General features: G+C 40.6%; 1 protein-coding gene across 1 annotated transcript in view; it reads left to right on the top strand.

Moving 5' to 3' along the window:
* Nucleotides 1-1,729: 1,729 nt before the first annotated feature.
* The window catches only part of SLC7A14 (solute carrier family 7 member 14), an 80,073-nt gene continuing 68,741 nt past the window's right edge, over nt 1,730-13,061 (top strand). Inside the window, exon 1 of the mRNA XM_056808481.1 lies at nt 1,730-1,841. Within this exon, the coding sequence (XP_056664459.1) occupies nt 1,730-1,841 (112 nt within the window). The remainder of the gene's footprint in view (nt 1,842-13,061) is intronic.

Raw genomic sequence — 13,061 nt, 5'->3', positions numbered from 1 at the left:
TCTCTCAACAAGTATTGATTAAGCTATCATATGATAATGCTAGTGATACAAAGAATAAGTGAATATGGTCCTTGCCTGCTAGAGTGTAGAGGAGCTTATATTCTCCTAGAGCATGCATAATTAAATTATAGGACCACCAGATCACAAGTTAAGGGCTAGAAGGGACCTCATATCATTTTTCCAACCCTCTTATTTTACAGATGAGGGAAAAAAGCTTGTGGCGATAAAGTGACTTGTCAGAGTCACATAGGTAATAAGCATTAGAGGCAGGATTTGAACCCAAGTTTTCTGATTCCAAGTAAGTGTTCTTTCCATCTTAATGGAATTGAACTCATAGCCGAATTCACTGTTAAACCTTTTTCTAATTTTCTGTTTTCCTAAGAGTATGCCATGGCAAATAGTAAGGCTATATGGGGAAAAATTTCACAATGTTGCTTTAGAGAGTTTGTGTTTCTTTTTAATTCTCACTCTTTATGGATCTCTGGAAGGAATAAGTCTATATTAGGCCACATAATTAGATAGTTGTTCTGGTAACACATTTATTTGTACCATTCCTAAATTCACCAAAATAGGATGAGATGTTTTCTAGGTTTTTATTTTCATCCTTCTATCTTAAAAAACATATTATCCATCTAAAGCTAACATTGTTTGAGTCTATTTCCTCTTGAAAATAAAAGCTGCCTCAACACCACAAGGAAAATGCATTTTAGCCTTCAGTTTGGGGAATATTTTAAGGGGATGATCTATGTCTTCTCTTGAGCAGTGTTTTGATGGAGTGGCTGGCACTCAGCAAAGTGATTGAAATCACATGTCAAAAATATTCCACAAAGAAGCAGGTCTCAATGTATTATATATAATATATCAAGTTTTATAAATGTGTGCATATATTTCTGTATAGTTTTATAAACAAATTCAAAGATGTCACCGGGGAAATGTGATCAGAACAGATAAATAGGTCATGCATTAAAAGGCAAGGAACGGCAAGTGAAAAGTAAGTGTTTCATTGGTACATTAAAATGTCAGGAGAATTAAAGGAAGATCTCCAGAATCTTGAATGGACCTTCTCTAGTGAACTGATGGGAGAAAGTGGTCTACAGTAGAACCTTAAGGGCCAGTTACAATAGATTACATCAACCTTGTTGAAGAGAGCTTTGAAATTAATGACATTGCAGACCCATTGGACCCATAGCACATGTGTAAGTACTCCTTTGGAGAAGTGGAATGTATGATAGTTTTATAGATAGTATTTATAGACCCACCATTTCAAAGATGTAAGTGATCTTTTCACCTGTTTATTCCTTCTTATCTTGTGTGAATTTTTTCTACATTGCCCCATAAATCCTCTATGGATGGCCTATCCAACATGCTGGAGGTCTTCCCCCAATCCAAATGTCCTTAAACTTTGGGGGTTAAGAATCCCTTTGTGAGTCTGGGGAAGCCTATGAACACCTTCTCCAAATCATGTTATTAAGTGCAGAAAATACATAAGATTACAAAGAAAACCAATTTTATTGAAGTATATTTATAAAAATACTTTTGAAAACAAGTTCGTGGACCTCAATTTGAGAATTTATGCAGCCTAACCAAGTTATCCTGACGTTCCCCTCAAACAACTATAAAATAATGCCTCAAGTTGAATTTGGATGGGATAGAGTCAGCAAGAGATCAGGATAAGACATTTTCCAGCCTAAGACAACATAAGAAGTGACCAGAAGAGGTCTGTGGCACCATGGTGAAGGCCAGCCCAAAGCAGATGAGGCAGTGCCAGCAGCAGACCTTGGAGGGAGCTGCAAAAGCTGGTAGGGGCAGCAGCAGCTTTCAGAACCCTCAGCCCAGAAATGGTAAGAGATGTGAACAACTGATTGGAAAGGGGACCCTTTACAGGGAACTCTTTGTTGGCACTGGGTGCAGCTGGCACTGATTGGCAACTCTATGGCTCATACTGAGTTTGGGTCAGAATTCCAGGGTGGAGAGAAATGTTTGTGGCTGGTCCCAAGGGAGCAGAGGCTCTGGCTGCAGTTCCAAATAAGAGAGGAGCATTTGTAGCTTGTAGCTACAAGAGAGCAGAGGACCTGGTCACAGTGCTAGACTGAGAGGAGCAGCCGTATTTGTGACTACAGGGGAACAGAAGTGCTTCCTGGAAAGACACCAGAGCTCAGAGCAGAAGAGCGATGGCCATACCTCTACCAGGATCCACCATCTTGGAAGCACCAAAAACTTGCAGACTCCCAGAACCAGCTCTGAAAACAGTAACACACGCACACACACACACACACACACACACACACACACACACACACACACACACACACACACAAACCTGATGGCTAGAGAAAAGACTTATGCATACAAAAAATTTTATAGCAACTCTTTTGGTGGTGGCAAGGAATTGGAAATTGGGAGGATGCTTATCAGTTGGGGAATGGCTGATCAAATTGTGGCAAATGATTGTGAAGGAGAACTATTGACAAGGAAAATGGTTTCAGAAAAACATGGGAAGACCTATATGATCTGATGCAAAGTGAAATAAGAAGAACTATAGGAAGAATTTGGAACTTTAAAAAATTAAGTTTAAAAATAAATACTAAAATTTTTACCAAAAGAATTTATACTCTAGGTTGAGAGGAAGTATGGAAAAGCAGGCAAAGGACTTAATTGAATCCAGGAAAACCTGGATTTCTACCTCAGATTCTTACTAGCTATATTCCCCAGAGAAGAGGAATTTAATCTCTATGTGTCTCAGATTGCTTATCCATAAAAGGAAGAGATTGCACATGATAGTTTCAAAGTTCCCTTCAAGCTCTAACACAATGATCCTATGTATGACCTTTGATATTTTATGGATTTTAATTCCCCTATGGTTCTGTGATCACATCAATGTGGGCATTCCCTCTGATGATACAAATGGTAACCCATCTGTGCCTGCCCATCTTGTCCAATGTTGGTCCTTGTCACCACTGGAAACCACTCAATGTGCTGGAGACCTTCCTCAAATTCTCTTGGAGTACTGAGTTTGGTCCTAGCAATACAGTATCTGCTTTTTATAGGGCAGCCTTCTCAAGAATGGAAAGGTGACCTAATGGTGAAGGCTATGAACGTGGAATCAGGAAGATGTGAGTTTGAATCCTGCATTCAACAGTCACTTAACTCTCAATAAACCTCTTTCAGCCTCAGGTTCCTCATCTATAAAAAGACATTGGATCAGATGAGATAGCATTTAAAGCATTTTGCAACTCTTAAAGTACTGTATAAGTGCTAGCTAGTAGCATCAATAGTCTAGTCACTCCATAGATTCTTTGACCAAAGAAGCCCATGAAATAAAGAAAAAATGTCATAGATATGTAAATGGTTATATGTATGTGTATATAAATGTGTGTAGATACATACATATATATATATATATAAACATTTGCATTCTGTAATCCAGAAAGTCATGCACATTTTTCGGGCATTTCTTATATCCCATTGGCCTCAGAAACAGCTCTGGAATGCCCAAGTTGACCTATTGCGGTGATAATGTTTACCAACACTGATACTTTGAATCTTTTACAGTTTTAAAGAAAATATCCAATATGATGTTTCTCTCTTACCCAGCAAATGTTAACATACACATATACACATACACACACTGTTTCTAAAATGTCAAGAATCTCTTCATTGTGAGAAGACCTACACATGATTTCTGTAACTCAAGCAAAGAGTGCTTAGCGTTATCCTTGCCTGGGAATGGTTATGATTAAAAGTCTCAGAACTGTTCTCTGTTCTACCCACTATAGTTCTCCATGAAAGATATCTCAGTGATATTATAGAAAGCACAGTGCGCTTTGCTGGAAATACAGCCCTGGGGCCCATCACTCTGTTCCTTTTTGAGGGATCCTTTGGGAATAATGTGTCACTGTGGGGTATAGTATGTATTAGGCAGGCAACCCACTTTCCCTTACAAACCAACATTTCTGGAGGATTTAAATTCAGAAGACTTGACTTTGAGCCTTCAACTCTGCGGCTTATTAGCTCCATGAACTTGGACATCTTGGAGAAAAAAAGAGTGGATGTGGTTTCTACGCCTACATTGAAATCTTGCCCTTTTGTGATCCTCTTCATTATTCCTTAGGACCCGTTATAAAAGATTCCTTTAATCAGCCTTGCCCATCTCCTTTAATCACACGTTGACAAGTAAATTAATATCTGATCCCATTTTCTCATCCCAAACTCTTGGCAGACTTTGGTTAAAGAAAAGGAAATTTCCCTCTACTCTTAAAGAAGCAACCTACTCATGACCACAGCCTTTTCCCTTCACTGACCATCTCTCCAATTTCCCAGTCTAACACAATCTTCCCTCACTACCATTCCTCTATGCATATAATCTTTCCCTACTAGACTGTGAATTCTTTTTTTTTAAACCTTTACCTTCCATCTTGAAGTCAATACAGTGTATTGGTTCCAAGGCAGAAGAGCAGTAAGGGCTAGGCAATGGGGGTCAAGTGACTTGCCCAGGGTCACACAGCTGGAAAGTGCCTGAGGCCAGATTTGAACCCAGGGCCTCTAGACTCTCAATCCAATGAGCCACCCAGCTGCCCCCTAGACTGTGAATTCTTTGAACACAAGGAGTATCTTGTTTTTTGTATTTGTAGCTCAGGTACTTGGCACGTAGCAAGTGCTTAATAAATGTTTTTATTAATCAATGACAAGGATCTGTTAAGAGCATTTGATATGTCAGGCACTGTACTAAGCATGGAAGATAAAAAAGAAAGTTAAAAAAAAACAGTCCTTAACCTCCACATGGGCTGTCTAAATGGGGATCATGAGAAGAATTGATAAATATTTCTAGCATCTTGCCCTTCTCGTTCCAAGGAAGATTTGATTCCTGACTTAAGGGAAGCAGGAAAAAGGCCATGGAGCTGAGCTGAGCATTCTTTTCTAACCGTCTGCCCTATTTCCAAATATTGGGATTCAATAGATTTAAAACAAAAGCCACTTAGTTGGTCACCACTCTTTGAAGGGAGGATAGTCCCAATCTTAGACACTTTGACTTGGCCACCTCCCACCAAATTCTGGCTATACAAAAGGCCATCACTATCAGCAAATAGTGAGCAAACCCATTTATCGAAGCAAACAGAAGTTGGAGAAATTACACAGATTAGAATTTATCAGAAAAAAATGCACAAGAATGAGTAAGCTCTTCTGATAGGATCCAGATAAGATATCAGCTCCAAGGAAAAGAGACTCCAATCTCACCCACAGGGAAATTAACCTTTAGAATGGAGGAAATTGATTCTAGGGTGGCAAGCAAGAAATCAGGACTATTCAGGGTTCCCCTGCATTTCTGCAACTTCTGGTGCTTTTTCTCTCTTCCTTGGAATTTGTTCCAAAGAGAGTCTGCAACTGCAAAGATCTGATTCAAAGAATATTTGGAACCAACTCTGCCCACCGTATAAGTCAGCAGTGTTAAGCATACATTCTCCCCACCAATTAGGGCTCACATCTCTGTCCCAAATGTAATAGCTTGCAAAACAATCCAGCCTTGGGTAAAAGATCAGTTACACACTATAAGCTAATTAATATTCATTCATTTATTCAGCATCATTTAAGTGCCTACTATGTGACAGGAGCTGTGTTCAACATTGGGAATACCAAAACAAAAAAATAAAGAGGTCCCAGCTTTCAAGGAGATTACATCTCCCAAGAGGGATTTACAGTACAAGGCAAGGAAGGTTCCAACATGTACAACCTTCATTTGTTCTTTGTGCACACTACCTCGGAGTTAAGTCTTGTTTGTTCTTCATCTTTCTTCTTTGTCCTGGCTGATTCCTACTTCTATAAAGTCTTATCACTCAGAGTTTTCTGGTCCACTCATTTCAAAGTTCCACGTTGGATCAGTTCAATAATCGATCGACATTTATTAAGCACCTACTATGTGCTAGGCACCATGCTAGGCACCAGTTATTGGTTTCAAGCTAACATTTTAGCTTGGCACTATTGGACGTGTCCCAACCCTCCTGGGACTCTAGCCATCAAAGCCCCAGGCCATGACAGGTGTTCTCCTTGCTTTACCAGACCCCACCCTTGATCATTCCTTCTCTGCCCATTGGTCATAGCCCTGGTTGGTAAACCTCTATTTTCTTGGCTTCCTGGATAAAAAAAAGCTTTTGTCTCTCTGACTTGGCTGGCTTCCTGGAAGCAAGTTTGTCAGCTGCTTCCTCCAACGGGTTCTGCCCTTATTTATGACACTGGTTTCCGCTGCCAGATTGTCCTAGGCTGGACCACCTCCTCTCCAGAGGTCATGTAGCCCTGTGAGTGCATGATCTAGGCTCACTGTGATCTTCTCCCCCAATCCTGGCATCTGCGTGCTGCGCCCAGCATGGGCTCTCTCCCCCATATTGATCTTCATTTCTTATTCAGGACCCATCCCTCCAAGGGACGCTCCCACCCAATTCCTGCTTCTTGCCAAGCACGCCCTGGGAATGGTAAACAATGAAAACCTTCTCTTGGCCCTGCTGCTTGCTCTAGTCCTCCTCCTTTCTCTCAGAGGGTCCAGTCCTGGTTCATGGCCCTCCCTGGGATAGCTGCTTCCTAGACTCCAAATTTCATAATAAAAAATATACATATTGGCAGACATAACACATAAAAGCAAACAATTCCCACCCTTCAGTAAGGGTAGGATCTGACATCAAAGTCTTCATAGGAGGAATTATAATGGGATTGCTATGTCCCATGATCCCTTGAAACTACTCGAGACCTGCTCCACCATTATGCAATGCGATCATCTCCCTACCTGCTTGGGCTGTTCCTGAAATCCACCATGATTTGTGAGTGGTACCTAAGCCTATCTTAGTGGTTAATCCTAAGTTATCTTAGGTACCTAAGTTATCTTAGGGTTAATCAGGGCTTCCTGGGCCAGGTAGGTGGCTTAGTAGATAGAGAGCCAGGCTTGGAGTTGAGAGGACCAAGGTTCAAATCTAGCCTCAGATGCTTCCTAGCTTTATAATCCTAGGCAAGTCTCTTAACCTTACAGGTTTTCTGCCTTGAAAAGGATACTAATATCAATTCTAAAATTGAATGAGGAGCAAGGGAAGGGTTGTCATTTTTTAATCAAGATTTCCTGCTATGTAAGGTGAAGAAGATGCTAGACTAAGAGTCAAGACCTTGCCTCCAATACTATGAGATGTTGAACAAGTCATTGAAATTGTCTAAGCCTGAGCTTCTTCATCTGAAAAAATGGGTATAATAATAACGCTTATTTCACAGGACTCTCATGAGGATCAAATGAGATCATGTCTATAAAATACTTTGTAAATATTTTTCCTTCTAACTCTAAAATTCTGGTCCCCAGGGTTCATAGATCTATGATCAAAAGTGATCACAGAGGTCCTTCTGTCCAACTTTAATGTTCATTATCTAGTTCTCATTTTATAGATGAGCAAACTGAGACCCAGGGAGGCTGAGTAACTTGTCCAAGGTCACCCAGATGATAAATAATAGATCCAGGATGTTGACTCAGATCTTGTGACTCTAGATTCATTGTTCTTTCCATTGGACCACACCACCTTCTAAGGTTCTTTCAAGACCTTAGCCAAAAGATTCTGTGGTAGTAAAAAATAGTTTGGACTTCATTTAGGAAAATTCATCACATGCAATTCATTGGTAAGCTGGAATGTGCAGAATTATGACTGATAGGGGAAGGAGTTTCCTACAAATACTAGCTCTCAGGAGATGCCTTAATTGAGGACATCATGGCTCCCCAGATTGGCCAGGTGGAAGTTCTTATCCCTTTCCTTAAAAGTAAAAAAATAATTCTTGTACAAGAAGAGTTAGACCCCCATGATTGTTCAGCAAAGGTCCAGAGACGTATTACCGCTCAATGCAACCTCCTGGAAAAGTAGAGATAGAAGAGCAAGGGAGGAAGGTGCAGCATTTGATAATAACTCACATCTATACAGGCTTTTAAGACTTCCAAAGCAGTTTCCTCTCAACAATCCTATGAGTTAGGTAGTTTAAATATTATCGTCCCCATTTCACAAAGGAGATGATCCAATTCCAAAAGACTTAACAACAGATACTGTTTACATAGCATTTTAAAGTTTACACATCTCTATCTATATGTTATCTCATCTGACCCTCACAAATACCCTGGGAGGTAGGCACTATTATTATTTTGTTCATTTTATAGATGAGGAAACTGAGGCTGTTCGAGGTTAAATAACTTGCCCAGGGTCACACCACTAAGTAAATGCCCAAGGCAGGATTCCAACTCAGATCTTCCTGACTTCAGGTCCCTTACTCTATCCAGTGACCTATGGTCACACAGCTAGTAACTTTTGAGTTGAACCCAAAGCTTCTAAGATCAAGACCCTTAATATACACCAAGAAATTGAGACTGGAATATATCTGGATTCCTTAGTATTCAACAACAAAAGAAAAAGAAGTTGTCCAATATGGGCAGGAATCATGTATGGGTCAGACTGGATTGGGAGCTCTTGGTCTTTCTGAATGTCATAGACCCCTTCGGCAATCACTCCACTGAAGTCTATTATAAGGATTAAAATTAGGAGCCTGACTGTAGATTAATAATTTTATTAAATCAAAAGTATGAGGAGGAAAAGAGGGGAAAATAGGAGATAGAGATAAAAGCTACTTAGCTAACTAATCTTTTGCCGCCATTTTGGACCTCCTCACTACACTCGTCATGGGTCCAGTCAACATCATCAACATGAACTCCTAGAGACTACTTCCTCCTCGCCTCTGCTTTATAAAGTCTTTTCTCTACCCACTAACTCTCACATATCACATCTTAGGAACCAGCCATAGTTTTCTAATTTGTCTGGGCCACCCAGGGGACAGTGCCCGGGAAATCACTCTACTATCTCATGATATTCTTGGCTACCTTGCTCCATTTTTCTGACTATTGTTCTACCCTCATGCCTAAATTCATCCAATGATTTTCTTCAGTCTTCACTTTCAGTTGGAGTCCAAACTCATTCCAGGTCCTCATAGGACCCCTTCTCCCAATTTTTTTAATACTTAAATACTTAGGACCACAAAGGAGACCAATTTGATTGAAATTCAGTTATACCTTTTTTTCATGGAGTCTAAGTTAAAATTAAATGGTCACTGAAGTTCCTTCCAATTCTCAATTCTCTTTCAAATGTTTTCTCTAAGAAAATGTAAGAAGCAACTATAGCACAGCACTGAATTCATAGCCACTAAACCAGTATTGCTTTTTGGACCACATCTATGAGTTCATTAGGATCAGGAAGCCCCCTACCATTGGAGTCTGGCACTTACTATTCAACTTATAGAGAATTAGCTGTAGCAATGAGAGGTTGCTGACTTGCCTGGGGCTCTATAGCCACCAGGCTTCAAAGATTTTAACTGACACAATAGAAAATATGCCCCAAGTCCCCTGTACAACATCTCTTTCCATGTGGGTGATGCAAGGAAGGGTCACGGTGCCATAATCAGCCAGCAACAATACAGGCTTTCACTTGACTTAAGTCATCATTAATTCAAGGGCTCCATCCATGAATTTTAAAGCCATCCAAGCCAATCTCCCTCCGGGTTCCTGTTACATGAACCTTCCAGGTGCAAGACTGCTGAAGTCTAACATTTGGGTCTTATGTGTTTATTGAGTCAGTTTTGAAAGAACACACTTCATATTTGGCATGAGGTTAAGCTGAGGGCTTGGGAAGACTATGGTGGTCTGATTTATAAGAATCCAGTTTTGATTATACTTCAGGAAGCTCAAATCAGAGGGTCTCTCGCAAATCCCAAATGTGAGCAAACATAAAAGGACCGAGGAATTGGCAAATGGTGTACAGATGGTAGGATGGTACAGTGAAGTTTGAATGGATTTAGCATCAGAAAATGTAGGCTTGAAAGCCTGTTATTCCACTTATCTTATGACATTAGGCAAGTCATTTGCTTTATCTAGAGCTCCATTTTCTCACTTGTCTAATGCAGGAATTGGAGAAGAGAGTCACTAAGGCTCCTTCCTCCTTGAAATTCTTTGACCTATGTAGAGACAGGTGAGATGTACTTGGAGAGAAAAATAAAGACGTTTGTTTATACCATGTAAGCACTGAAATGTTAAACCTGCTATACAATCATTTCTAGAGACAGAATTAAACTCACTACAGTTCAGGGGAAAGAATTGGATTTGAGGAAGGGTTCTGGGTTCAAATTCTAGGTCTGCTATTGTACAAACCACAAAGCCTCTTTGGGCTTCAGTTTGCTCATCTATAAAATGAGGAGATGGTCTTGATGGCCTTAAAGGCCACTTCTAGCTTTAAGATCTACACAAAGACCTGTGATTTTATGAATTCCCTTATAAAAATTTTACACTATAAGGGAACTATAAGATGCTCACTATTTATTGCTGAAAGTCATTCTCAGATGGCCTATTGACAACTCATTTTGTATGCTTAAAGAATCTCAGGAGACCTTTTGCATGTGATGACCACTATGTGCCTCTGATTCCCAATCAAATACTGGGAAACGGCCATAGGAAGAGATCAAAGATGGCAGTTAGAAGGAACCTAAGATGTCATCAACCCAACCCTCTTATTTTACAGATGAAGAAATGGAAGCCAAGAAAGGTGGAGAGATTTGCCAATGATCACAAGGCTAGCAAAGTGACTGAGCTAGGATTCAAAGCCAGCTCCTCCGACTTTCAATAAATTATTCCTTCAGGGGGCAGCTAGGTGGCTCAGTGGATTGAGAGCCAGGCTTAGCGATGAGAAGTCCTGGGTTCAAATCTGGCTTCAGACCCTTCCTAGCTGTGTACAAGTCACTTAACCTCCATTGCTCAGCCCTTACCACTCTTCTGCCTTAGAACCAATACCCAGTATTGAGTCTAAGATGGAAGGGAGGGTTTAAAAAATAAAATATTCTTTCACTATCTCAAGATTTGAAATAGGTCAGTCCTCTACCTGCTGGGTAACTTCCCTGAGCAGTGATTCCCTTTTAATAAGTTGGATACCATTCTTTTAAGGCACTGGAGAGTTCCCCATTCACTGGCTAATTCTGATTACCGGATGTCAGGCACAAAGTAAATAATAATGCCATAAAGCTCTGGGATTGATGGCAGCACCTCTCCTTTAAACATCATCTGCTGCTGTTCCATTGAGTGTATCTGGACAGCTGCCTCTAGATCTTGGTGCTCGGCCAAAGGGAAGGAGATGAGAAAAGGCACACGCACGACCCAGACAAATTGCTTTTCTTCCAGACACATCTGTAAAAATTGACTGGAATCCACTTCATCACAGATGAGGTAATGATAAAGTCTAGCAAACTATCCCCACCTGGGAATAAAGGACAGACAGTCTCAGGGAGGCAGGAAAAGGGCAGAAGCTGATGGATCGTCCTCTGAAAATGAAATCGGCCATTTGTTTAGCTAAGCAAGAGCATCAGTCATGGGATCAATAGCTTCAGCTGCACAGGACAAGTATGACCAAACAGATTTTTCTCAGAATTCACCAAATTCTGCTCCCCAGAAAAAGTAGAAGCGACGGAAGCATTCTGTCCCTAGCTATCTAATGCATAGAAAAGGATGCCCCAGAGATTTTGTTTTTAAAAATCAAGTGTTTTCCCTGTTGATATTTCCCTATCTTTGGGCAACTTGGTGGTACAGTGAGTAAGATCATTAGATCTGGAGACAGAAAGACCTGAGTTCAAATCCCACCTCGGACACTTACTACATGTGTTTGACCCTAGGCAAATCATATATACTCTGTCTTTCTCAATTTCCTCTTCTATAAAATGAGAGGTTTCAATTTGATGACCTCTAAGGTTCCTCCAATTAAGCTGTGATCTCCTTGAGAGGAGGGCTATCTTTTGCCTTTTTTCCCATCACTAGCACTTAGCACACTCCTGAGCACACTTCAATAGTAGACACTTCAATAAATGTTCATCAACTGACTTTTAGCTCTAACCCTATGATCCTTCGTTCTATTTATGAGCTGGGAGCCTGTCCTGGACTAGACTACATAAGCTCTGAGGACCTTTCCAGTAATAAGTGATACTTATGTAGCATTTTAAAAGTTTTTAAAACGGTTCTCTCTTCCTCTGACCCTTGGGCCATGTTTAATTCTGGGAAAGAAGGAAAAAGAAGTAGTTGGCAGACTCCGTTAGCCCAAATCTATCTAGAAATTCTCTCTCCATATGCTGAGTTAGCAGTGTTAGGAGGATGGAGACCCAGATTTCCTGAAAGGCTTGCAGTCTAGTTGAGGTAGGGGTGGCCTCTGACTGTCTTCTATTGAGCTGGCCAATCCAGCAATCACTACAGGGCAGAGTGGCTGCTGGCTTGGGCTCTTGGAGTTCTTAGCAACCTTCCAGGGAGCCTCTGCCCTTGGGCACTTTAAATTTAAAGCACTTTAATGCTTTTCTGTTCAGGTTGGAAGTGAAGCTTCTGAAGCCAGAGTCCTAGATGTGACCAATACAAGAGGATCCAAGAAGATTCAAGCTGGAAGAGCCCTAAGAGATTATCATGTCCAATCCCCTTATTTTATAGATTGGATAAGGGAGATCCATAAGTAATAGAGCTAGTATTCAGATCTAAGACCCCTGATATTCTTGTCATTACACCAACTGCCTCCCATAGCTAATTGACCAAGAAGAAGTGAGCAATCTTTCATTCATTAGCATTTCAATGGCAACTCCAAGTAAAATGGTGAAATCATGAGATTTTATTTTGGCCATTCTCCCACCTTCCTTTTCAGAAGTTCTGAGATGCACTCAGCCCCATCCCCTCTTCTGGTGTACGGGAAGAGCAGACTTTCACATGCTCCAAATTTACCCCTCGAGTTTCCCACTATGACAACAGAAAAATTCCCATTCCCTCAAGGCTATGACCAACTAATTGGTAGATAGGAACATGAGCTAAGAAAATTAATTTGCCCTAAAGGGTTAATAGTTGTTGTTATTATGGAGTCAAGTTTTTCAGTTTTCCATTTTCTTCATCCTCGTTTTGGGGGTTTTCTTGGCAAAGATACTGGAGTGGTTTACCATTTCCTTCTCCAGTTCATTTTACAGATGAGGAAACTGAGGCAAACATGGTTAAAGTGACT

Source organism: Monodelphis domestica, chromosome 8 (genome assembly GCF_027887165.1).
Source record: "Monodelphis domestica isolate mMonDom1 chromosome 8, mMonDom1.pri, whole genome shotgun sequence".
Lineage (NCBI taxonomy): Eukaryota > Metazoa > Chordata > Mammalia > Didelphimorphia > Didelphidae > Monodelphis > Monodelphis domestica.
Note: the sequence above shows the minus strand (reverse complement) of the source record. Positions and strands in the feature narration are given on the sequence as shown.